We start from the raw sequence: 25685 nt of genomic DNA on the forward strand, positions 1-25685 counted from the left end.
AAGTAAAGGATAGGGAAATAAAGGAAAAAGGAAGGGGACGCCGGAGCGCTGAAGGATGCCGTAGGGTTAGGTAAAAGGGAGCGTCCTGGTAGAGACGGACTTCGACCAAGGCGACATTGAACTCCGGCAACTCGGGTTACCTTTACTGACTTGGTGGCCAGTGGGCTAAGGTATGTATCGCCCCGCCGGAGCCACTGGTAACTCCCGGGGCTAGATCCTAGATCTAATCTAGTGTCAGCCAAATTAATACTGACTAATTTACTAAATAAAATTAATAATTAAAATATAAACTGTGAAAATATTCACACGTGTGTCCCCCAATCCCGGACTACAGGATTCACATTCCAACTTAGGTTCTTTTCCCTTCACCGCCTTGTAGAGCCCCATATTACACTACACTGATGCATGGTTGTAAATATTTAAACAAAACTTCCGCGTCTTCCTTCTGTAATGTTTTGCAGACCACAGAGTACTGGCACTTGGTTGTATCGAATTCCTTGAAGTTATGCATGTCGTTTTCGCCGAAGTCGGGAGAGGTCGGCTTGAGCTTCTTGAGACGTAGTGCCAGTGCCATGCAGAACATATTTTCCTCGTCCACACCGGTCGGACGGAATCCGTAAATTGTGTGTATGCTTTTTCCGACCTTTGGTACATCCCTCGCCATCTCATCCAAGCGCGACCTCAAGCGCTTCAGGTCGCGGTCTTCATAAAGACTGTTGAAAGCAACAAAAGACTTTTGAAGCGCAGTGCGAAAGCGCTCACTCGTCTCGTGGATTCCGGTAACGGAATTCTCAGATGTCGCCACCCACGCCTGTGCCAGATGGTCGAGTTCAGTCAGCCCCCATCCACGCCCGCGAACTACCATAACAAATGAGTACTAAATCGCGTACAATGTTTACGGATAGGTGAATGCGGGTATGTGTGGTGCGATCGTAGACTCTCCACTGCTCATTTCGGATGCTCAGACGTTTTGGCGGGCCAAGTGTACCCATAGCTTCCCACCTTCTTTCAGTTTCGGTGTCTAAAAGTAACAAAAAATCAGCCCGTTCAAGCTGAATAATGTTGCCAAAAAATGGGATTTGTGACGTGAAGCGCAACATAATCAAAAATTATGTGTGCCCTCACGACACAAATTCTATTTATCATAGGATTTGTGAAACATATTTGTGCACAGATTTGTACGGTGGAGACCAAAATCAAGCGTCGGTTGCCATATTTTAGAAATGGCCACAATTTGCCTGCGCGGTGGAGATGCTCTCAGGGTGTATAGGCATTACGCATGTCTTACACAAATATTTGAGGCACACGCATTTCCATGCCAGTTCACAAAAATATGATACACATACAGAAAGGAATTTGGTTAGCGGTGCGCAGGGTTAATAAAATGGACAGAGTGACCTACTTGTGTTGAATGGGTTTTGCAAAGCGGGTCTTAAGTTGGACACAATTGGGGTTGCAGGTTGGGTGGCTCTCATCGTTAGTGAGTGGTTGTGCCTGCCCCCTTTTGCTTTCCCCGTCCGAACTCCGCGCCTTTTATAGAAATCGTAGCTGAAACTTAGAACAATACTGTTGCGCTTCAGTACACGTGTCGGAAGCTCTCTGAAAGGGCGGCAATGCCTGCGAAAGGAAATAAGCGTGGTCACGGACGAGCACCGGCCAACGGGGGAATTGCGCCTGGAAGTAGGGAGCGGAGCCGCGGGGAGGACGCGAAGAGAAAGGGCGGGGACTGTGCGAAGGGGAAAAGGGGCGCAGGGGGGTCACGTGTGGGGCCAGGGGGTCGCGGGGGATGGGAGACGGAGCGGGGGGGACAGCGTTCCGAGCGCTTGAGGTGGCGAGAGGGCGCAGAGTTGGTAGCATAAAAGGAACCCGTGGCGGCAGGGGGGACGAGAAAAAGGAAAAGGGCATCAAGTGAATTGGAGAGGCCGAGATCAGGTGGATTCCTGAGAAGTCGAGTGGATTCTCGACGAGCGGAGGCTTGCACCGGGTGGATTCCCGCCAACGGCCTCTGGCCACCAAATAAAACTTGATTTAACGGTGCCCAAGGGACCGGGCACAAAAATACAGTACATGCTAGACTACAATAAACTATGCATTCATTCTATTACTTGTCTCCATAAAATCGCTTACGTCCTTCGCTTTCAGTCTCCCCGACCATCCTCTTTATTACTACTGGATACTGTACTCCTCCTTCGACATGTCTTTTAGGTATGGCATAGAAATTATAGAGTAGTTCTATGCCATCCTTTTAAAGAATGGAGGAGTCAGTCCATTCGGGAAGGACACGCCCAGTATGTTTAAACAAAGTAAAATTAGAAAGATATACATACTGTGCTTGTCCTTCAACCGTTACAACTCCTCCCCCCTTAAGATAGTAATTCGTCCTCGAATAAACTTGGCGGTGGATAGTATGTGATGGAGTCGAAGTAACGTTGAGTAGAAGGCTTGTGGCTTGGAAGGTCTTGTTCATCAATCAATTTGTCTTGAAGTATGTTTCCTGATTTTTCTGATACTAGGAATTCGATAGAGTCTTGAGTGCTGCGGTGGGAAATGATGTCAATTGTAGTAGGGGTATTGTCTCCGGTCTGAAATGTAGACTCGCGTCCGATGGTTCTTCTGTTTTGATTCTCGTAATATGGTTTGAGAAGAGATATGTGGAATGTAGGATGAAGATTTTGATATTTCTGTGGTAGTTTCAACTTGTATGCGTTTCCGGGCGCTAGGATGTCGATGACTTTGAATGGTCCAATGTACTTTGGTGATGACGTTTTGCTTCTTCCTGTCTTGAGTGGTAAGTTCTTCGTCGAGAGCATGACTTGGTCTCCTAGGAGAAATGAATGATATCCTCTATGTTTGTTGACTTGCTCGGCGTTTCGTTCGTTCGAAGCTGTGATGGACAGCTTTGCCAATTCATTGGCTCTTCTTATGTTCTCCAAAAACCTTTGTGTGGTCACAGTAAGAGTTTCTGACCCATCAGAGTGGAGGACGTCAGAAACAGAGAGTGGGTGCTGACCATACTCTAGGAAAAAAGGAGTTTGTTTAGTTGTGTCACTTATGTGATTGTTGTACGCAAACTCAAGTCCTGGTAGGTGCTTGCTCCAGTGTCTTTGCGTATAGCTTACAAAGCAACGTAGCATTTCTCGCAATGTTCTGAATGCCCTTTCTGATTGTCCATCAGTTTGGGGATGGAAGGCGGTTGATAAGTTTAACTTGACTCGTAGTACCTTCATGAATTCCTTCCATAAAGTACTTGTGAATCTTGTGTCACGGTCTGATATTATCTTTCTTGGAAGACCGTGATGTTTGTATATCTCGTTGTAGAACACCTCTGCTGTATCTTTGGCAGTGTGGTTTGATTCAATTGGAATAAAATGCGTGTGTTTCGAGAGTTTGTCCACAACAACAAGTATAGCAGTTTTGTTCGTATTCGTCCTCGGGAGATCGAATATGAAGTCCATAGATATCTGTTCCCATTTCTTTAGTGGTGGCGGAAATGGTCTGAATTTTCCCAGTTTATTCTGGGTTAGACTTTTGGCTTCTTGACACTTTGGGCATGTCTTGATGTATTCATGTAGTTCTTTGTTCATGCTAGGCCAATAGAAATGTCTCCTGACATATTGTAAGGTCTTTTTGAATCCTCGATGTGCACCAAAGAGAGATTCGTGAATATCGTGCAACACGATTTCTCTCATCTTTCCTTTGGGAATACAGAGCCTATTCTCAAAGTAGAGGCGGTTTTTGTTCTTACTGAACGGAGCAGTTGGGTTTTCAAACGCATTGTGGAAATCTGGGTCCTTTCTGTACTCTCGTTCAAGGCTTTTGAGAATATTTTCATCCACCTTCACAAGTGTAAATGCCATCAATGTAGTGCAATGCGCCTGTTAGGCAGAGACCAAGGTCCGACGGTCCAACACAAACAACAGCAACAAAAACAACAACTGCCAACGGCACAGCGCTACGGAGTGTTCGAAGCTCCCTGTCCTCTTTAAGCGGGTTTGCGGCCCGCAGTAGCTCGGATCCCTGATAGGGGGGGGGGCAAAGAGAAGGGCCCAGTCCGGGATCGGTAAATTGTGGTAGAGACTTGTAAAGGCAACTGCTCGACGAGTTCGGAGGGGTGTTTAGGTAAACCTGGTCCGATGGGTCGTAAATCCAATGCTCGAAGAGCTCCTTGTACACCTTATACTCTTGATAAGGTCTTCGACGGGGACGTCGCAACGTAGCCCGTCGGGAAAGAAGAAAACGTAGCAGCGCTACACCGTCGTACTGCCCGATGGCAAAGTACCAACAACGGATCGGTCGCAACCAGATTCCGATAGAACCAACACTGAGAAAAGCACCACTGGTGCACCAACACGAAAGCCCGATGGCAAATGACGTCACGTTGCGGATCGCAATCCTACAAGGTGGGACCAACTCAAGATTAAGGGAAACTAGGATAGGGAAATAAAGGAAAATTGATAAGGAAAAAGGGGACCCCCGAGCGCAAAGGATAAAGTAATCTGTGGTAAAAGGGAGCGTCTTGGGAAAGACGGACTTCAACCAAGGCGATATCAGACTCTGGCAACTCGGGTTACCTTTACTGACTTGGTCGTCAGAGGGCTAAGGTATATATCGCCCCGCCGGAGCCACTACAGTAGCTCTCGGCGCTAGATCCTAGATCTAATCTAATGTTAAATAACTAATATGCAACTAATTAAAATTAATAATTAAAATAATAAAGTGAAATGATTTCCACTTTTGCTTGTCATACCCCATCATTTTCATTTCTTTTCACCCCCCTTTTCAGGTGCGTATTGCACTACAATCAACTGTTTCACAACACTGGCCGATTTCTGATGCAACTCCTGATACTGCCTCGATAATGCCTCAGCTACGGTATTATGCTTTCCTTTGATGTAATCAATGTGGTAGTCAAACTCTTGCATGAATTCATCCCATCGGGCTTGTTTTCGAGGTAAGGTTCGTTGTGAATCCAAGTATTTTAATGGATGATGGTCAATCAGTATCTTAAATTTTGAGCCGTGTAGGTATGGTCTCCAAGTTTGTAAAGAGTACGCAATAGCAAGAAGTTCTCTTTCATGTGTACTGTATCCTTGTTCTGCAATATTCAGTTTCCGTGAAGCGTATGCAACTGGACGGCATCCAGTTTCGTCAGTTTGCGTCAAGACAGCACCAACACCTGTTTGAGATGCGCCAGAAGCTACTTCATACGGTAAACTGGGGTCTGCGTATCGAAGTACGGGAGGCTCTATTAGTTTGCTCTTCAGTTCTTCAAATGCTCCTTTTTGTGATGGCCCCCACTGAAAAGGTGTACCTTTTCTTGTTAGATTAGATAAAGGAGTTGCTATCGTCGCGAAGTCCTTTACAAATCTCGGGTAGTAGTTACAAATACCAAGAATGCTTTGAATTTGCTTTACATTGAGAGGAGCTTCACATGTTTGAACAGCTTCAATCTTCTTTGGGTTCACTTGAATACCATTCTCACTTATTATGTGGCCCAGGTACTCAAGATTATGAGAAAGGAATTTACACTTTGAAAGCTTTCCGTATAGTTGATGCTCCTTCAAAATTTGCAGTATTGTCCTAAGATGGTTCAGATGATCCTCTTTCGTTTTAATGTAGATAAGGATGTCGTCTAAGTAGACAAGGACAAACTTATCTAAGTGTGGTCTGAAGATATTGTTCATGAGGGTTTGGAAGCATCCTGGGGCCCTGTTAATCCAAAGGGCGTTACTAGGTACTCGTATTGACCATATCTAGTCCGGAATGCCGTCCTTTGAATATCAGCATCCCTCAACCTTATTTGATGATACCCAGATCTTAGATCAATGGTGGAGAAGCATTTCGATCCTCCTACCTGATCCCATACTTCATCGATTCTCGGTAAAGGTACTTGGTTCTTAATAGTCTGTTTGTTGAGTGCTCGATAATCGATACACATTCTTAGGCCATCGTCTTTCTTTGGAGTGAACAAGGCAAGGCTACCCCAAGGACTTTATACTTAGGCGTATGAATCCATTTTCAAGGGCTTCTTCTAGTTGGTTCTTCATTTCTTCAAGCTCTTTTCTTGAAAGTTTATAGATGGGACCCATTTTGGGCCTTGCTTCCTTTTCTAAGTCTATTATCATTTCAACGGATCTTTTTAGGAGCAATCCTTTAGGCAGATCTTGTGGGAATACGCATTTGTATTCTCCCAGGAGTCTGTCTAACTGTTTCATGTAGTCGTCCTTTTCACTAGTCTCTATTGTATTTTCTCCTTCCTCTTGAAAAGGTTTCAATACGACATGATATATGGTGCTTTTCTGCTTTTTCGCTAACCTCACGAACTATTTACTCGCAAGCATGTATGTCTGGCGGGCTTCCCCATGCTTATGAGCCTCTGCGTCCAGACTTATTAACCCTTCCTCCTGTTTAAGGAGTATACGGTTCATTTCCAAACTATTAGAGGGTTGGCTTCGGATAACCACGGCTTGCCTAGGATTAAGACGTAAGCAATACAGTCCACCACGTATGGCCGTACGGTAATGGTAGCGTCCCCAATCCGTATGATAAGGTTCTCGCAACACCGTTCCATAGGAAAAAGTGTTCGGTCCCATAGTTATGCACTCAGGTTAGTATTCTCCTTTCTCAACTTCAATTTCTCTGCATATCTTTTGATATTAGTATTAGTATTTCTTCGCACCCACTGTCTACCAGAATAGTGCAACGGGAATTGTCGGCTGCATCTTGCACCTCCCCGTTGAATACTAGTAGAGCTTGCCTCTTTGTATTTCTTCTCTTCTTGCATGGTGAGAATGCACATACTTTGACGGACTCTTTACCGTTGTTCTCTTTTGAACACTGCTTGTTTTTGTCTTTTTGTCTTTTATCATTTTTTGTGTTTTTGTAGTTTGTCTTCGGCTATAGTACATTTATCCGCTAATGTGCCGACTTCATTTAACCGATCAACTAGTTTTTCTTTTGGGTAAACGCGTCAGGTCTAGGCCTCTGGTTGTTGTAGTGATTTCTGGCTATGCCGTTTCGTTTACCACAGACGAAGCATAACCTATGCTCAATTCTTCGCGATTTTTCTGCTGGGGACAGTTTCGTACTTCTGCGCGGTTGCATGTTCCCAATTTGCATTGGTGTAGGCGCAGAGGAGAAACTAGGCGTTGATCTTGCGAATCCAAAGTAGTTTGACCACTATTGAAAAGACTATCAAGTCTACCGGCAATTTTCATAGCGTCTTGTAATGATTGTGGTTCCACCCGCTCGACCTCGATTCTCGCACGGGTCTTAAGCCCCTGGCTGTAGTAGAATATCTGTTCGGCAGATGTTATACCTGGGATCCGCAAGAGCAATCGTGAGAACTCTCCATTATATTCCCGGACTAGGGTTAACTCGCCCATTTGTTTTAGATCACTCAACATTTTTCTTGCGGTCACCTCTCTGTTCACAGGTTCAAAATAGTTTAATAGTTCTTTTTGAAACTCATCATATGATTTTATAGCATTGTCACTTAGGTTTGCTATCTCCCACCATTGCAGTCCCGCACCCGTCATACAGATTACGGCATAGTTGGTTTTTGTATTGTCGTCGATTGTATTGCTGTACGCTGCAGAAATATTTGCTATATTTTTCAACCAGCTTCGGGCACTTTCTCCAATGAACTTTTCAGGTTTGCCAGTTTTTAACAAAAGGCAATTGCTATTGCTGTTCGTGGTATTTACGTTACAAATAGATTGGGTGGCGATGGCAACAGCTTGATTCGCATGAGCTATTTACTCCTGTAATGACTGAATAGCTTGAGCTACTTGCTGGCGAAGAGAGCTGATCTCATTTTGCATTCGGATTATTGAATCTGGCGCCATAGTGTACAGTAAACAATTTTGAAATTTTCAAACAAGGCAATTTTTAATGCACAATTTCTACTGTAGTCGATACTTCTAAATTGAACGTTTGGAGTATTTCTTGAAGTCCCCCAAGGTCTTCGATAGAACACCGGGGTTCGTTTTCCTCGGTTTGGTAACCTTCGTCCAACGTCCAATCACGCCCTTGCTCGATGCCAAGTGTACTATTAGGTGTAGGTCCTTAACACGGCGGCGGTGCTCGTCTTCAACCTTACGCGCGTTGAACAATAAAGCGTTCCTGTAGTTCGTATGACATAAATCGCACTTTATTGTAAGGATATTAAAGTGCTCGCAATTAAGGGTTTCCACAGCACGGCCTAATCCACGGCTTAAAATGAGGTGCCTTACATGGGACTCAGACCGGTTGTGCTCCGGCCACGATTGGTTGTACGGCTTGTTAAGTTGACAGGTGGGGCACTTCTCTCCAGTGCGTCCTTGGTTAGCCGAAGGTAGCTCGAAGGCAGCCACACGGTCGACTTCAACCATTTCCAGAGCAATATTAAAACGTAACTCTTTTTCAGCCGGCAGCGGTTGAACACTCTTGTTAGCCGGGGTAGATTGGCTCTGAGGCTGAACTTCGCCTTGTTTTTCGACGATAATGGGCTCCGGCTCGCTATTGGTGCTGCTGATGCCACGTTTGGAATATGTGCTTTTGGTGTTGAATTTCGCACACTGCGAAAATTTTGCTAAAATAAAGGTTGGACCGATTTGGCGATGCTACCACTTTTAGATGTGTAAACGGTTAATAAAATGGACAGAGTGACTTACTTGTGTTGAATGGGTTTTGCAAAGCGGGTCTTAAGTTGGACACAATTGGGGTTTCAGGTTGGGTGGCTCTCATCGTTAGTGAGTGGTTGTGCCTGCCCCCTTTTGCTTTCTCCGTCCGAACTCCGCGTCTTTTGTAAAAATCGTATCTGAACCTTAGAACAATACAGTACATGCTAGACTACAATAAACTATGCATTCATTCTATTACTTGTCTCCATACAATCGCTTGCGTCCTTCGCTTTCAGTCTCCCCGACCATCCTCTTTATTACTACTGGATACTGTACTCCTCCTTCGACAAGTCTTTTAGGTATGGTATAGAAATTATAGAGTAGTTCCATGCCATCCTTTTAAAGAATGGAGGAGTCAGTCCATTCGGGAAGGACAAGCACAGTATGTTTAAACAAAGTAAAATTTGAAAGAGTGCTTGTCCTTCAACCGTTACAATTTGTGTGTACAAAATTTATGTTTTTTGGAGTCGCCCATTGTCCTCAGATGAGGACATTTATGCTCATATGAGGGCAGTATTCGACTTATTTTATTCTGGACTTCCGCTTCCTCAAAAAGAAAGAAACGGATTCCCCCGCAACCGTACTTGACTTCTGACTTGGGACCATAAAGAATTTTATGAGAATTGCATGTTCTTCATGGGCGTTTTTAGATGTGTCTGGAAAAGATGCTTTTTTAAACCACCATAAAACCGCATGTAAAATAACTTTGAAACCAAAAACGTCGTTTAAAAAGGGAATTATGTCCTCAATCTGCATTACAGTCTGAACCTTGCTGCGTATTCAAAGCTGCTATTCCGGTGTTCTGCAAGATGTTATTTGCGAAAACAAGTGCGTTAAGGAAATAGTGTCTAAGGAAGCTTTTTATCTATATTTTGCAAAAAAGGGCTGTCCTCTAGTACACTGTATGAGGACAAGGGCCGGTCGGATGGATCTATCCGACCGGCCCACCAGTGATCTGGGACTGTACCAAGGCGAGTTCGACGATTTCGAAATATTTGGTAAAAGACGTCAAATTTCAAGTCTAAATTTTTGCCCACCAATTTTTGTCACCGTACTGTGGCCCCGTACTGTAACCCTTTCCCTCACACTTCAATAATTGATGAATCACTTACAGCATCACTTACAGTATTGACGGTGAGAGAAAGAAATACCCTGCATGATAGAGTCACCAGCTCAAATACGTAATTCTTGATTTAGGAAGGGAAATTTCGAAGCGCATTGTCATGGTGTGCAACCAAGTGGGACCCCGGGAGGCCCCGAGAACATTGCGAAACAGCGGCTTGGCTGCCCAGAAGAGAGCAGGGAAGCAAACGAAAACATAACCGCTTGACTCCGAGAACCGACATACCGTACTTGTCAGCACCGTAGCCATCTGCCCCCGTCAAGCGACAATCGTCGATCAAGCGCTCTGAGCTTAACCTCGCCCAAAAGCAATAAATATGTGCAGAGTTCCAACGGCGCAAAAAGAGCAAGGAGCAGACGTCACAAAGCGCCCTAGCGAAGTGGGCCTCAGTACAGTTTTCCCTTTCCAAACCTCCTGCTCAAGCTGTTATGTCCCGCATCATCAACGGAAAGTATGGTTTTCGTCCCGATATCTCTGCGTACCAAGAAGGGGAATTGCACAGTCCAGACGACGATAAATACATTTTTTAAGCAAAGCACAGACATTCTGAGAGATGCAGGTCACCGTGACACCGTTATGATACGGTCTCCGGATGTGAATAACCTCCGCAAATGGATACGGATTACGTCCACGGAGCGTATCCATATCGAGAGGGTTCACTGTAGTACCTCATGATCTTGGATGCAAGCGGCAAGCGGCAAGCGGCAGACAGAAACTGATTCGTTTCGCCGCCCACCATCAGCATGGACGTCCAATCCTCGTTTTTACCTGCTCTGTACTTCACAACCTTCTTGGAAGCAACTGCTCTGTACTTCACAACCTTCTTGGAAGCAATCGTGCACCACTTCTGACGCTTCCCTTCCCTCACAAGCGAACGATCCCATCAACTCCTTCTCAGATATGGATGTGACAGTGCCCGCAACTGAGAGCGTGCAGCTCAACCGCGATGCAATCATCTCCGCTGCAAACGTCCTCATGGTCGCGTTGCTCAAAATGAACCGCGTTTTAATACCCGCACTTCTCAAATGGAAGCGCGCCAGTCGTGCCGCATGGATAGACGCAGCAGATGATGACATGCGCCGTCCCAGGAGGACAAGGAAATTGATGACTAAGCCTGGCCCTAACTCGTCTGACGATGACGTCAGCGAGCATGACGAAGACAAGCACATTCACAACGTGGACAGAGAAAAATTTCGTCGTGGAGCTGCCCCGAACTTGCTCGTCTACACTTCCTTCGCCACTGTCTTCTTCACCATACTCACAATTTTTCTCTATTCCGCGATCATCATCACCCTTGTTTTGTCTCTCTTTCCTTTCGGCCCTGCAGAGGGAATCATCTTCTCGTTCTCATTAATCGCCACCGCCACCATTTCAGAAGCCGAAACGCTCTTGCAAAAAGGAAAGACTCGCACTCAACAGTCTCGCCCATTAAGTGGCGCTGCCCCGGGTGTTCACGATGAAGAAAACGGATTGCTCGCCAATGCGAACAATCAGCGATATGGCGCCATGCCTGCATTTCAAGCCGACGGTGACAGCTTTAGCGATCTTGAGTGAAGGAGACGAAATTCAGACACGCTCATATTTTTTGCAGCACCCATTCGTGGACCGTAGTGTCTCCGCCTCCTTGTCTTCCAAATCGTGCAAATATATTTGATGGCGGCAAGGTCAACGGCTCTCCGTATGGAATCGCTGCAGTTGCACGTTGAGATATGAGAGCGGGACACAACCCACAAGACACGAGATTTTGGTGCGCATGCTGTTGTCGCGCCCAGCGCGGTTTTCTTGTAGTAGTAATCATGAGAGGCACTCAACGTGGTTCCTGCTACGAATGACCAGGTTGCAAACGAGATAGAAATAAACAGCGCTTCTAGAATCGATGGCACACTATGGTGGCATTGTCGGTCCAACGTTCCCAGTTTCTCCTCCGTCAGGGCGATAAATGATCATAGTTCCACACTACATGCAGTCGCCACACGTAACGAATGGACATGGTGTTACTTCCAGCCACTTGAATCAATCAAGATCGCTAAAGTCTTCTACGTCATCCGCTTCGTGATCGGCATTTTCCATAGCCTCCAGATTATTCGCACCGCCTTTCGGGGCCTTAGATTTGTATCGAAAGTTTTTCAGGTCCTTCATTTTTGATTCCTTTTCCTTCTTCTTCTCTTCTTCAGTCTTTCCTTTTCGAAGAACTTCAGACTCTGACACCAGAGCTGTTGCAACTAGCGAGAATGAGAAGATCACAGCCTGCCCTCTCTCAAAAGGGAACAGGGCAAGAACAAGCGATATTATCACCGTGCTGTAGATAACGATACTGGCGAACGTCACAAAAGTAGTCCCCACAGACGTGTACACTCCCATGTACACGTCCTGCGCCCGTTCCAGTTGGAGCTGTTGTACGCGTCTCTCGAAGACGTCGATTGTATTGCCTCCTTCGGAATCACCCTGTTGAGCTGATGAGCTGCGTGATGCGCTGCGTGATGAGCTGCCTCGTGAGAAAAAGGATTCTGCTGCAGCCTGAATTTCGTCCAACCCTTCCTCGTCCTCATTTCCAGCGTCAGCGTGAGCAGGTTCGCCGCTTGCGCTGCCTTCAGCCCTATCATCACGAGATTGACGTCGAGCGCGGCGCTCCTGCCGCTGTGCTGGTCGTGATGGCCGCGACTGGGCTGGAGTGCCAGATCCAATTCCGCCGGCGCTGTTTCGCAGCGGCAAGTGTGGCTCATGCGTACCATTGCTCGGCAGCAACGGTTCCTGCGTTGTGTACGGTTCCTTCGTGCCCGTACCCACCACGCGTGAGATCCTCTCGAGAATGCCCACTCCATTCTTCGCACGGTGCATCTGTATCTCCTCCCTCGCCAAAGCCCTTCGCTCCTTTTCCTTCTCCCTCTCGAGGTCCTGTCGGGCATTTTGGATCTGTCGCCACCGCACAGCGCGCCTCCATCGCAGAAACGCGGGGACGAAGAGCCGATTCATTTTCAGAAGCGCGACCATGAGCACATTTGCGGCGGAGACGACGGCATCGCGCACCGAAAGTGTTCCCATTCCCATGCATACCTCCTCACATTCTTCTAGGGTTAGCATAGTACCTTGAGCGTGGGGGGTACGCGCTTTTCCGCAGGGGTAGGTCTCGTTAGCTTCAGGATGCGTGATGCATCAAGTTTGGCAGAGGACGTCCGTTGTGGACGTTGTGGGAGGAATGTTCCATTCGGTGGTGCACAATCAGGGCGGCACATGGTGTGGGCTGCTTGCTAAACGCTTAAACATGGGATGCGGCGGACATGAAACACGTGGTATGGCGTTACCCAGTGGCGCCTGACCTCATCTGACCTCATGCAGTAAGATGTCAAATGACCTCACGTAACGGCACTTCTCGGTTGACAATTGTACTGTAATTCAAAGAATTTCCTTTCCGATTACAGTATCCGACTTTATTTTCCACATTTATATAAATTATATTTTTTTGGAAGCTGTCACAGCAGAAAGCCTGGATTCATTTTCATTTTTTTTTTCATTCAATTTGACCGAAGGTTTCAAGATCGTTGTCACTTTTTTCCTCTGTTTTACATTTTCCAAGCTGCAGAAAGCCTTCACTTCTTTAAAAAGAAAAAGTATAGGATCTGAGATAATTCATATCTGCTACACATCGAGATCACTGAAATCTTCCATGTCTTCTCGTTTGACCTCTCTTGATCTACTTGAGCGTTCGGTTGTTGATGTTTTAGTCATCTCCGCATTCGTTTTGTATCTATTCCTGCTCAAGTCGTTTGGATCCTTCTCCCCTTTCTTTTTTCTTTGTAATAAGACTTCCGACTCTGATATTAATGCCGTCGCAACGAGAGAGAATGAAAAAATAATCGACTGCCCTCGCCGGAAAGGAAAGAGGCCAAGAACCAGAGCGATTATGATCCCACCATAGACAACAATACTCACAATGGTGATTACGATAGTCACGAAGGAAGTGTACACAAATAAATGGACCTCCTCAGCTCTTTGCTGCTGAAGTGACTCAACATGTCGAGTATGATATTCATTCTCATTCGCAGCGCTTCTTTCTACCATGCCTTGCTCGCTGCGAATGTTCACCGGTTGGATTTCGTCACTACGACTGGTATCGCTTTCACCGGCCCCACCAGAAGATGTTTTAGGGGCGATGTGTTCATCGTCTGCACCACTTCTTGGCATCTGCGCACCCCTTTGCGTATTCAGATTATGTGCGAGTTGCGAGTCTTCTTTACTGATGGTGCTTCCACCAGTCTGGTACCCGGCTCTTTGATTTTCTGTCATCGTGTTTTGTCGTAGATTCATGGCTTGCATCTTTTTGTCCCCTGCTGCCATTCTCTGGATATCCCTGTCGGCTTTTTGAATACCTCGGAGACGAGCCGCTCTCCTCCATTTCAGAAAAGCTGGAATAATGACTCGATTCATCTTCAGCAGCGCCACCATCAAGACATTTGCAGCCGAAATAACTGCATCACGTTCTGCAATTTCATCCATGGCGACGGACTTATTTTGGCTCCTAAATCGACCTGAACCCGTGCTTTCTGATTGCGATGTGGAAAATATCCGATAAGTCAGGCGTCACAGTTTGACACGGTTCAAACCCTGACTCTGTCACTTACCGCAAAGTAAGTAATAAATAGTTATCACTTGCATCGGTTTCATGAAAAATCAGTTCTGCTTGTGGCACCCAGGCTGCTCTACTGGTATTCATAGGTGCAGTTTCGAGCCAAAGCAATGCTGCTACTTACCGGCTGAGAAAACGTCCTCGAGAAGGCGCGTGGACATGTACTGAATGTCAAGAAAGCTTGAGCTTGTCATATGAGATGCTGAAGCGGTCAAAACTGCAATCCTGTTGCGGGAGACGCACGCTTTGCTTGGTGTTCAGCTGCACAAAATTCCATGCAGCTTGAAAGGATTCATCGCCAGGGGCTCCATTTTCGCTTAGCCTTGCCCAATGGGGGCATGGGCAATGACCATACTGTAGAAGGGACCCCGCGTTTTCGTTTCGAAATGTGGCCCACAGGAGACTCAAAATTTTCACCTGCTTCGCACAAGGACTACGAAAGGGAGACGCTCTAATCTTAACTTCCGGTCACCATAAATTACATTCTTTCTCGAATTCCTAGAATCCAGGAGGAAGCAATCATTCGTTTTGTTCCACCGCAAGTACAATACTATATTTCTATGAGTATGGTTTTTGCAGAGCCCTTATTGCTTAAAACTGCGTTGAGTAGGCCAGCAAGCGTTAAGTAGTGTCCTTAGTTGCATTTCTTCGAAGAACAAAGACACGAGGGCATGCTCCTTATGTGGCACTATTTCAGGTGATAGAAAATTGAAGGAGAAAGTCCGGCTGAACTTTTCACTAATTACTACAGGATTTTGATAAAGCTGAGAATTAGGCTCGAAGCAGAGTACTGCCATTTTTCTCTTTGTCTCCTCTTCATTTTCTTGTCCTGCTAGGAATTTGAATAACTTTTGCAGAAAGAACAGACTGATTCTGGACATTGGATGCTTGTGCCAATTTCCTCTCCCCTCCACAGAGCTGAGATTTCTCATGTTTTACAGCATATCTACAGAAAAGAACATGTTACTGCAGACGGAAGTCTGCTCACACTTTCGCTCATTTGGATAAATGCAGAGTCCGTGTTGGAAAATTTCCAGTGTTCAAATGAAACTTCCGGAGAAGCTTCAGCGGAAGCCATTGCCTCCCCTATGCTTCCATCTTCCTCAAATTCCGTTTGTTCTGCACAACCAAGCAGCACAATTCTCCTGTGTGGTCCGCCAGAGAAGCATTTCACTGCGATCTCGTTTGTGTCGTCCACAACTCTCGTCGCTTGGAGCTTATCCTCTTCCTCGGTGTAGCTTCCACACGAAAACTGCAACATGCCTAGCATTTCGTCCGGGGACATTAGGAAGAACTTTTCGCATGTTTGCTTGACTTGAGCCGCATCCTGGACTACGATCGTTTTAGAGAGTACTGCGTAGCAAAAGCATGAAGCAGCAGGAAAGTAGTCCATCCGAGAACATTTTGCGATGCTCTGCCGGTTGAAAGATGGGCTTCTTTCTCGGAAAGTGGACAGTACCTGGTGTGGCCGGAAAGTGGCTGCGGACAAGGCAGGTTGAAACGCGCAGAATGCGAGAAAAAGGAGAAGCAATCCCAGCATCATCGTAGCCATGGCTTTGAAGTTATCCGATAACAAGGTAAAGGTGGTACGATGCTGGATTGAAACATTTACTACCATACATTTGACTGACCCGAGTGAACAGGATCCCATGGATAGCGTTCACACAGAATATACAAGTAAAATAGCATGGTGTCCAGATGGGTTGCCCGTTTCCTTCCCTGCAATTGATTTTCTTAGGAGTTTTGTTGGCCAAGATCTCAATATGCAGATCTAGGTAGGTTTTTGCCCATTCATGATATGTCGATGACCTAGAGATTGCAGAAAAGGTTTACGTGCCCTGTCGTCAGGTCGTGTGTGAAAGAACTGAGGCCCTCTCATGTCATTCAAATCTACAGGGTCAATTTTTCCATCCCTACAAAACAAAACAAAAAAAAACCGAGGTTCGCTTTACAAGTATCGCTGGAGAACGTTTCTATTTGTTTTGGCCCGAGATGATGCATCATGATTTGAAGGCCCAAAATTTAATTTGAAAAGGGATGGGTTTCTGCGCATGGAAGCTAGTGTCTATTAGACCGTTAGTCATCATATGAGGACAAAACTTATTTTATTTTTTGTAGACAACCCAACTCCCGATTTCACTCTGTTTTTTGAAACCAGAAGGCCATCAACGCAGGTAAAGAAATTGCTTGTCGATTCTAGCGAAAACCAACTTGTTGATGCGTGTAAAGGTGTACAAACGAAGATGTTGGCTTAGAGTAAGCAATTTTCTTTAAGCCAATTTTATACCAGTAGCAAAAAAACATGGGCTTGAGTGCTTCTTATTCGGTTGTAACCTCAGAAAAGTTTTTGAACCAGTTATCTACCAAAGAAGAATAGAAACCATGGGCATCAAGGTTAAAAAGAAATAAAATTCGCGGATTTTTATGTTCTGATAACGCTGGGTCGGATAGACACCAGAGATAGTAGAAGGAGTAATTCGAAACTTGAATTCACTTCTTTATATCCACCAATATTTTGTACTCTTTATTCGCGAGAACCTCGGAGCCTTAATGAAACGCGACTGCAAACAGAGTTGTAGCTCTGGATGTCCTTCTACTGGTGACTGCCCTTCGACGGAATACAGCTCTTTAGATATGTACCACATCACTTCTCTACGATTGTATTCCATGCAACCACGTTTATAGATCGTGAATATCCCTAGTACGATTAGGTGAATACCGTACCATAGCTCTATGAGGGAGTAAGAATGCAACGGGCTCGGACTCAATACTGTACGCCACAATAAAACCAGTCTCCACATTTCCCATCCGGAAGCGTCACTTAAATTATAAATAAAGCATACTGATCACAGTATTTAACCTAGACACACAAAATAGTATGGATTCAAAATTAATCTGGTCCAGATTAATTGTTGTGACCAGCCCTCCTCCTCCGCCTATCATATTGCCGGCTAACACAGTATTACGGATGATTCGAACCGGTTTGGCCCTCAATTAAAACGGTTTGTGGGAGGAAAAGCAGGTGTCCCATGAGCTACAGGCCATTAGGGAGTTTTATTGCGGAACATCGCAATAATTTTGATGGTGCTCCAATCGAATGAAGAGTCGTGGCAATGCGTATGATGACTGCGTCCAGGTTAAATATATCACCAAAAAATAAAATTGTCCAGATTATTTTGGAATTCCACAGGAATTAGCCTGGATTCAAAATTAACATGGTCCACATTATTTGATGAGTGCATCTGGAAATATGAGCTTCAAAATTAACCTGGCCCAGGTTAAATACTGTGATCAGGTGTCTGCAGGACAACTACAGTCGTACAGTACACCCGAAATACGACACGTGTGATACGATAGGTACCTGCTTTGTTTTCGTGGGAAAACGGAACAGCTGTGCCCCTCAAAGGGCAGTAGCCCCTTTGTTGCCCCCTTCCCTTCCCTTGCGTCATGCGCGTCAACTCAGAACTCAGCTCTGTACCTCCGACCACATCATCTTCGTTGCCCGACGGCGAAGAGCTGACGCTGACAACCCTCCCACACCATGCCAACCTGACCTCTCCCATGCATATCACCCCTCCACAATGAGCGCCGTTGCACCCAACCCTCTGCCCGTGGGCCCAGCGCGCGCGAGCTCCGCCCGGCTCCTCGTGCTCGAGGCTGTCCCGCATCCCGACTCCAAAGTCCTGCGCACGGTGGACACGATTACGGGCAAGCAGTTATCCGTCGCCCTGTGCGATGAATGGATGCACTCCAACGTTAACCAGAACGATATCGTTCGCGTCCTCCTTACACGCCCAGACGGCTCCTATCTTCCCTGGGACAGCGCCCCCGTCGACGAGCAGCACCCCGTCTTCGTAACTCGCGACAACCACCTCTTCGTTCACCACCCGGACACCCTAGTGTCCGGCACCTCCATCGCCGACTCGTTCCTGTGCCTCCGTAAGTCGCTGCTCACGGCTCGCGTCCCGCCGCGCAGCATTCTCCAATCCACAGGGGGCGAAGCCGCGCTTTTCGGTTCTATGATTCATGATTTGTTTCAGAATCTTTTGGCGATTGTTTATGCCCATAAGCCTGCGCCGGGGCATGTAGGAGAGCGCACTTTAGATGCGCTAGATGTGTACGAGTCCGTGGAGATCATTCTGCAGCAGCATTTGGAAGATCTTTATGCCGCTAAAATTTCAGATGCTGATGCGAGGCTCGTGCTGCATAACGTGATCCCGTCCATCATGGAATGGTTCAAAGGGTTTGCGAGGCTTGATGGTGGCGAGAATTCTGCAGGCGTTAAGGTCACGGGCGGGAAACAGACGTACAGTATGGGTATCGGCGACGTTTATGATATAGAAGAGCTCGTCTGGAGCCCAATATTCGGACTTAAGGGCAAGATCGACGCTTCCGTCATCCTGTGTAGCAACGACGAGGCTGGTGGCATTGGCGTCGTGGAATTGAAGACCGGCTCATCAGTTGGCTATGCATCTGTATCGCACTCGGCACAAGTGAATTTGTATAATTTGCTCATGTCTGATCGCTATAGCAAGCATGTATCGCTTGGATTATTAAGCTATATTCGATATCAAGAGGCCTTGAAGGCTGTCAAGCAAGCACAGGCCGGGGATGAGGGAAACAGCGAAATCTCGCTCATTGAGACCAAAGGCAACTTCACGAGGCACCCAAATAACAAAGCCGTGTCGTACGTCAGAGGTGAAGTTGTCGGGCTTCTCATGCAGCGTAACGAATTTGCGTCATACGCGAGGTTTGATTCGGATTTCAGGAGACTGCCACCCTTGCTGCAGGGTCGGGAAGATCTTTGCGCGAAATGCTTTGCGAACGACACTTGTATGATTCAGCACAAGCTTCTGGAGAACGGAAGTAGCGAGACTGTCAAAGGCGGACCGGGACCAGGTCTTTTTCGGGAAAAGGCCATGCACCTGACTGACGAACATGCTGCGTATTATATGTTTTGGAGACGTGTTCTAGCGGATGAGGAAGCACATGCTGCAAGGCCACAAAATGAAGTGTGGAACATGCGCGGCTCGCAGAGAGAGGCCCTTGGAAGGTGCCTGTCAAATCTTCGTATGGTGGAGGATTCCGCCGGGAGCCAGGACGGCCGAGTCAATTATCTCCTACCCCCAGGGCAGCGAATGACTGTAACATTCCAAAGGCATCATGGCGATGCGTTACAGGCCCCTCTGAACGACGCTGCGCTTGCCGAAAATGATTTTGTCCTTGTATCAGCAGAATCGTTGAACACATCCGCTGGAAGCTCTCAGCAGTCCATATTTACATGGCAAAGCGCGCTTACAAATGGATTCATTCAGTCTACCTCTCCTTCGTCAGTGGCTGTTGTTATCGATCGAAGCTTGTTCGCATGGGCTCGCAACCAGGCAGTCAATGTTAACGATATTATATGGCGCATCGACAGTGTAGAAATACATTCGTCTCATAACACTGCGAAGAGGACCTTAGAGAATCTCTTCTGCTGTGATGAGACAACTGATTTAGGACGCCTGAGAGGCCTAGTAGTGGATGGCACCCGTCCCAGATTGACTGAGTTTATCATTGGAAGCCAGTCGACAACTGTTTTAAAGAAGGAATTCAATGTGACTCTCAACGATGATCAGGATCGAGCTTTGCAGATGGCCTTGCGAACAAGAGACTATCTACTCGTTCTCGGGATGCCTGGAACTGGGAAGACAACAACTTTGGCTGCAATTGTTCTCGCATATGCTTCACAAGGAAAGTCGGTCCTCCTTTGTTCTCACACAAACTCAGCCGTTGATAATCTTCTTCAAAGATTATTGGCGGCTGGATTCCGAGACTTTGTTCGCCTTGGAAGGAATAAGAGGGTAATTAGCAAAGCGATCCATCCATACCACATTTCCACGCTGACGGCCGATGCGTCAACGACAAAACACCTCGAGACTGTACTTGAACAGCCTAAGGTTGTAGCGACAACTTGTTTGGGCATTAATCATCCTCTCCTTCTTCGCAGAGGACGCTTTGATCTTGTTGTTGTGGATGAGGCATCGCAGGTGTTGCAGCCCATATGTCTCGGGCCATTGCAATTCGCTGCCGGTCCCTTCATCTTGGTCGGAGATCACTACCAACTGCCTCCACTTTTGAGAGCGCAGCAAGCGAACGAAAGTATTGTGGTGGTAAGGAATGCCATGGACGCCAGCCAAGCCTGTAATGGTACCCCAGCCATCAGATTAAACCCAGAAAATCAAAGGAATGAGTCTCTATTTCGAAGGCTCTGTGAATTTCATCCAGAGGCGATGATCAGTCTATCGCAACAGTATCGCATGTCATCGGAAATCATGAGGCTGAGCAATGAACTGGTGTACAGTGGAAGTCTTTCCTGCGGGTCAGAGGAGATTGCCAACCAACGTCTTGTGACTTCCCTTGCAGCCATGGAAGGGAAGGCCTCGTGGCTGCAAGCCATTCTGGATCAATCCAGGGCTGTTATCTTCCTTGACATGCCAGAGGACTGCACCGAAGACAAGGAGCCTACCAAGAATCCAGAAAAACTCGAGAAACTTGAAGCCTCACGAAGAAACAATTTGCGAGAAGCAGGCGTGGTATGTAAATGTGTTTCAGCGCTGGAGCAGGGAAATGTGAAGCCTGAAGACATCACAGTTTTATCTCCTTTTCGTGCTCAAGTGAGCCTAATTCATGGCCTGCTGCAAGAGAGGCGGACGGCGAGCGACAAGGGCATGTTGGATACGAATGTGTACACTATTGACCAATACCAGGGAAGAGACAGCGATTGCGTGATCGTATCTTTTGTGCGATGCTCTGGTTCTGTTGGTCCGTTGCTTAAAGATTGGCGACGAGTTAACGTTGCGCTCACGCGGGCGAAGCAGAAACTAATTCTCGTGGGTTGCTCCAAAACTTTGGCGAAAGGCAGTCACTTTCTACGGGGCATGATCACGCTTCTTGAAAACACACAGAGCGTTGTCCCTGTATCGTGAATGTGCCCGTCTTCATGCCTTTGGTGGCATTATTTATTGCGAACTACTCTAAACTCTTCCAATATATTTATGTTTGTACAGAGCGATCAAAGGTGCAGCCTTTTTTTGAGCGAGGGCAAGCGGTAGGAGTTGTCTTTGTAATCGCTTTGTTCCTTATCACAGATGTGTTGGTGTGCGCGTTTTCAAAACTGATGGTGATACATCGCTCGAACTGTGAAAATATGACGAATGATGCAACAAACGTTTTCGACATCCATGGTCGGTTATGCCTCAGACTGCGTACATATAGAATCTTACGGGGTATTCCACTGCGTAGCGTCAGACCGTCTTCTTCCGAGGACACGAACCAGTTGCGAATAGTGCCGCGAGCCTGACCGTCGTCATCGCATGATCCTCTTCCACAGCCGCCTGCTTGCATAAGACTGCAGCTCGATAACAGTCCCTCGCTTCACCTTCGCCGTCTGCTTGTTCCAGTGTTGCACGTCTACATATTGCGTCCGATCCCCACGTGCATCAGTAATTCAGAGGCCCAAAATAGTATCTTACGCATTTCTCGCCAAGGTCCACCATGCAATTCCGATGGCCCCTTAACAGACACCCCCGCAAATACCTCGCAAGGCGCATCCATCCGCCCTACGCAGGCTTCGCCACAACGTGAGCTTTCTTCGCTCAGGTAGCTCCAGGCGTGCACTAGAGCTCGCACGCACGGCACTTCGTAAGCACTGCAAGGCAGGTTTCACCCTCACGCCTTTTGATGACGGAATTTGGGTCCTTTTTATGATACGTGAAGCATCGCTGAAACGCGTGGCAGCGAAACAACGACAGCACCAACGCTTCAACTAAGTTTCTACCCATTAAAGTTATCATAAACGAGAAAATGTACCTTTTGGTTCTTTCCGTGAACGCGAGCTCCACATTTTGAAGCTCTCAAGTTTACTTTTGACCATCGAATACAGGACCATCGAGTGCAGTTCGAAGGAGCCGAGGAAGCTAATGACGGTATGTTTATGAAATTTCTAGCTCCAATATTGCAGCAGGGCCGGCCTACTGGTAGATGCTACCGAATACACACTGTGGCATCTCATAAGTTATGCATTCATCCAACGCAAGTGCGAGAATTGAAAAAAGAAAAACTTGGTGGCCTAGATGTGTGCTCACATCTCGCGAAAGGTACCCAGTGAATTTATATTCTCTTGTGAAACGACGCCTTCGCTTGTTTTAAGGAGGCATGTTTTTCACATGAATTCATTCCATATGCAAGCACAAGAAGGATAGTTGCGATATGGGCCATATCTGTAAGATGCGACAGCCTTTCGGTGCTCTATATTGGCGCATAGGTTTCACTCAGATGCAGTACCCTTGGGTACTACTTATCATTGCTCATCATCCAGTTGATTGCAAGAGCCGTGCGTCCCTCTTTGTACTACAGTAGATCTCTACAGAAGCATGAAGATTGTGGCAAACTATCGTGTGGTGTCTCATCGCAGACGCAATGAGCATCACACTGGGAATGATGTGGACAAATTTTGCTGGTAGCCGCACGTGAGCAGTTTCAGAGACAGTGGCAAAGTATGTTAGTGTGAGAGCGGCGAAGGGAACCGCATTTGTGACTTGCTGTAACTGTTGGTTAAGAAGTACAGTGGGGAACCCAGCATTCGAATGGAATTCGATTCTATGGCGAGTGGAATAACAGTCTGACGACAGCTGGAGAAGACGGTGGAAGACGCGAAGCAAACAAGTTGTAAGGCAGGCATTTCTGATTGACGCATGGTCAGGGAATGATGCTAAAGCTTAGTCCACTCATTACAGGGTGCAAAGCGTAGTTGTGATAGAGTAATGAACTGTATTGCTTACAGGTTTCATGGCAATTTAATCATTTCAAATGTGATAAGCGTAAATTATGCTCCACAGCATCAGTTTAACACCCGTCACTGTCTAGCTTACGTGTCGTAATATGTGCCATCCAGTTTTCCTCCAACTGCGTCCCGATACTTGTTTCTCCCATCGTGGCACCCGAGCAAGAGCTATTGATAGAGAGTTTACAGAGATTTTGTCCATTACCGAAGACAACATCAACAGGCAAGTGCTACGTTCTTGCATGCGCATTCAACACGTTACAGTCACACTTGCCATCACACTCGCCCACCGCCACTCCTAACAGTCTGAAAAGTGGCGGTGGGCGAATGTAATGGGTCTTGTCATGGAATTACTGAATCTAAATTAGTCTGAAGTTTAGACGCACCACATTCATGACAAACCCTTCCTTCACTACTGTGCTGCAGCCCGTGATATACATTCTCGTCATCAAATAAAACATCGCGGAATCTACAGTTCCGCGGACTTCAAATAGCGCCACAGCTTCTCAGTACCTACAGTATGTCTGGATACAGTTCAGGGGGTTTAATTGTAGCCTGAAAACTTGAAATCAGCACCTTCCCCGCCTACATGCATCTACCCCCATTCTGGGACATAGGTATGACATGCGTATTGGATTGGAGAGTGCCTTCGTAAATCTTCGTCCTGGAATTCACGAATGGGGGGCAGTGGCATGATAACTCTTCAAGCTACTGTACCTTAGCATGCCCGAGTGTGGATAGAAGGCCTTATGGCACATTGTGAAGCACCTCCATTTTGCGTTATGTAATGCCACAACGGCGACGTTTACAGACATATCACAACGTTACATAAATATCCTTGGGTGCCACGAGATACTTCGCTTCATTCCACTATCCTTATCATCATCCTCATCATCCTCATCATCCTCACTGTCCAACCCAATTTTCTGATCATGCCGTGGTATGTCCCAAATGTAAATCACACTGGTCTACAACGCGACTGCCTGTCTCAGCTTCTTTGCCGTAAGAATGGTGGAAGGAAACCGTATATCCATGCTATTCCTTCTGTTTGGCGTTAGGAGAATGGCTTCCGGGAATGATCCAAACATGCTTCCTTTGTAAGGGGGCCAGTTTGCTCTTCGTATCGACCAATTTGAAGTGTGAAATCAAAATCTCTTACTGTAAACGTTAACCACCATCCAGAGGGTGTCCACTCTCTTTGTTAACAATCAGTCAACGGACAACGACCTTTCATCCCCGCCAACCGGGACCCAGAAACTTGACCTGTGCCTACATAAGCAATACCATGCCCAGACCAAGCCCCTTTCCCTCACCGTGCTCAGTTCTCCCTTCATCCGATCTCTGAACGACTCTCATACCTTCCTCTTCAATGGCTCGCCTCTTCATCACCAGTGCCGTGGCGCTATTCGCCCTTTCTGTAACCGTGCAGGCTATTGCGACTGCCACTGAAACCGACATGCAAGTGACTGCCCGTCACGAGGGAAGCGATGACTCCATGCCCACGAAGGTTGTGTTCGCATGCAGCAAGCTAACGTCAAAGTCGCGTTTCTTGAAGTGCACAAGCTGCACGACACTGTGTGGGAAGAGATTTGGAGTCAAGGGTACCATGATAAGGCATGTGGTCGGTCACGATAGTGATGGGGACGGTGATGACGACACAGACAAGATCATGCGCCTCATCTACTTGTGCAATCGCAATGAGAGATGCTTGAAGTGCCGCGCCGGCTGCAGACGTCGATTTGGGCTGAAGAAAACCATCATGCCGGGTGGCGCGGGGGAGGAGAGCGCAAGGCGGTAAGGCTTTGGGGACAGGAGATGGCACTGTTGTGTGTCGAAAAAATGAAGTCGAGCACCTTCGTCGCGACTATGGGTGAGGGCATGTGGCGTCGTCTTCCTGTCTCTTCACGTACAGTTCGCATTGTAGGGAGAGTTCTGTTGAGGTTGTGCATTTATTTTGTTAGAGTTGCCGCACAAGAACCGCTTTTACACTGCATTGCACGTGCAGATGCGGTTTCAGTGCGTTGTAGCTTGTGTGAAGTAGTCAAGCTCAATTCTGATGGGTTGAGGGAATCAATACTGCAGCATGATAGACACGGGCCATCAACTATGGGTCTGATCATACCGAAATTACTCTGCCCCTCGACTCTCCGTCTTTCAGGATTGATTAGCTGCTCGTACTTGTTATGGCTCTACAGAAAAGCATTCGAATCCTTTGATCCATAGGGCCAAAGTACCGAAGCCTGGTTAGGGGCGTATAAAGCAACCGAAAATTATTCTATTCTCGCCACAAGTTCAAGCCGATAGGGTAGCCCCAATCTGCGACGGATCTCATGCAGTGCAAGGTCAGTAGCCTGTTCAGATTCTGGCACCAAAGCAGAGGGTAGGACTTTCCTGAGGGCTTGCTCGGTTCAGCAATAGCAGTGTCACTCCTAACGACCAAGCGTCTTATGA

At 46.8% G+C, this 25685-nt stretch overlaps 7 protein-coding genes; 4 read left to right on the plus strand and 3 right to left on the minus strand.

Annotated features, from left to right (window-relative positions):
* Positions 1-2363: 2363 nt before the first annotated feature.
* On the minus strand, positions 2364-5938 carry CHC_T00007747001 (hypothetical protein). Its single transcript, XM_005711450.1, has 5 exons — positions 5749-5938; positions 4800-5602; positions 4378-4554; positions 3544-3836; positions 2364-3429 (listed from the first exon to the last, which is right to left on the minus strand). Exons 1-5 carry the CDS (start codon positions 5936-5938, stop codon positions 2364-2366), a joined length of 2529 nt encoding a protein of 842 aa, XP_005711507.1.
* Positions 5939-10239: 4301 nt separating this feature from the next.
* Positions 10240-10461, plus strand: CHC_T00007748001 (hypothetical protein). Its single transcript, XM_005711451.1, has one exon. The coding sequence runs from the start codon at positions 10240-10242 to the stop codon at positions 10459-10461; it is 222 nt and encodes a 73-aa protein (XP_005711508.1).
* A 6-nt stretch (positions 10462-10467) lies between these two features.
* On the plus strand, positions 10468-11340 carry CHC_T00007749001 (hypothetical protein). Its single transcript, XM_005711452.1, has one exon. It carries the CDS (start codon positions 10468-10470, stop codon positions 11338-11340), a length of 873 nt encoding a protein of 290 aa, XP_005711509.1.
* Positions 11341-11362: 22 nt separating this feature from the next.
* Positions 11363-11584, minus strand: CHC_T00007750001 (hypothetical protein). The gene has a single exon (XM_005711453.1). It carries the CDS (start codon positions 11582-11584, stop codon positions 11363-11365), a length of 222 nt encoding a protein of 73 aa, XP_005711510.1.
* Positions 11585-11799: 215 nt separating this feature from the next.
* Positions 11800-12867, minus strand: CHC_T00007751001 (hypothetical protein). The gene has a single exon (XM_005711454.1). The coding sequence runs from the start codon at positions 12865-12867 to the stop codon at positions 11800-11802; it is 1068 nt and encodes a 355-aa protein (XP_005711511.1).
* Positions 12868-17991: 5124 nt separating this feature from the next.
* On the plus strand, positions 17992-21378 carry CHC_T00007752001 (hypothetical protein). The gene is made up of 4 exons (XM_005711455.1): positions 17992-18465; positions 18505-18948; positions 19054-21021; positions 21118-21378. Exons 1-4 carry the CDS (start codon positions 17992-17994, stop codon positions 21376-21378), a joined length of 3147 nt encoding a protein of 1048 aa, XP_005711512.1.
* A 3225-nt stretch (positions 21379-24603) lies between these two features.
* Positions 24604-25509, plus strand: CHC_T00007753001 (hypothetical protein). XM_005711456.1 is given in 2 exon segments: positions 24604-25032; positions 25033-25509. 1 exon segment carries the CDS (start codon positions 24604-24606, stop codon positions 25030-25032), a length of 429 nt encoding a protein of 142 aa, XP_005711513.1. The 3' UTR covers positions 25033-25509.
* The last annotated feature ends 176 nt before the right edge of the window (positions 25510-25685 follow it).

This window comes from Chondrus crispus, genomic scaffold (assembly GCF_000350225.1).
Source record: "Chondrus crispus Stackhouse genomic scaffold, scaffold_83, whole genome shotgun sequence".
NCBI classification, from domain to species: domain Eukaryota; phylum Rhodophyta; class Florideophyceae; order Gigartinales; family Gigartinaceae; genus Chondrus; species Chondrus crispus.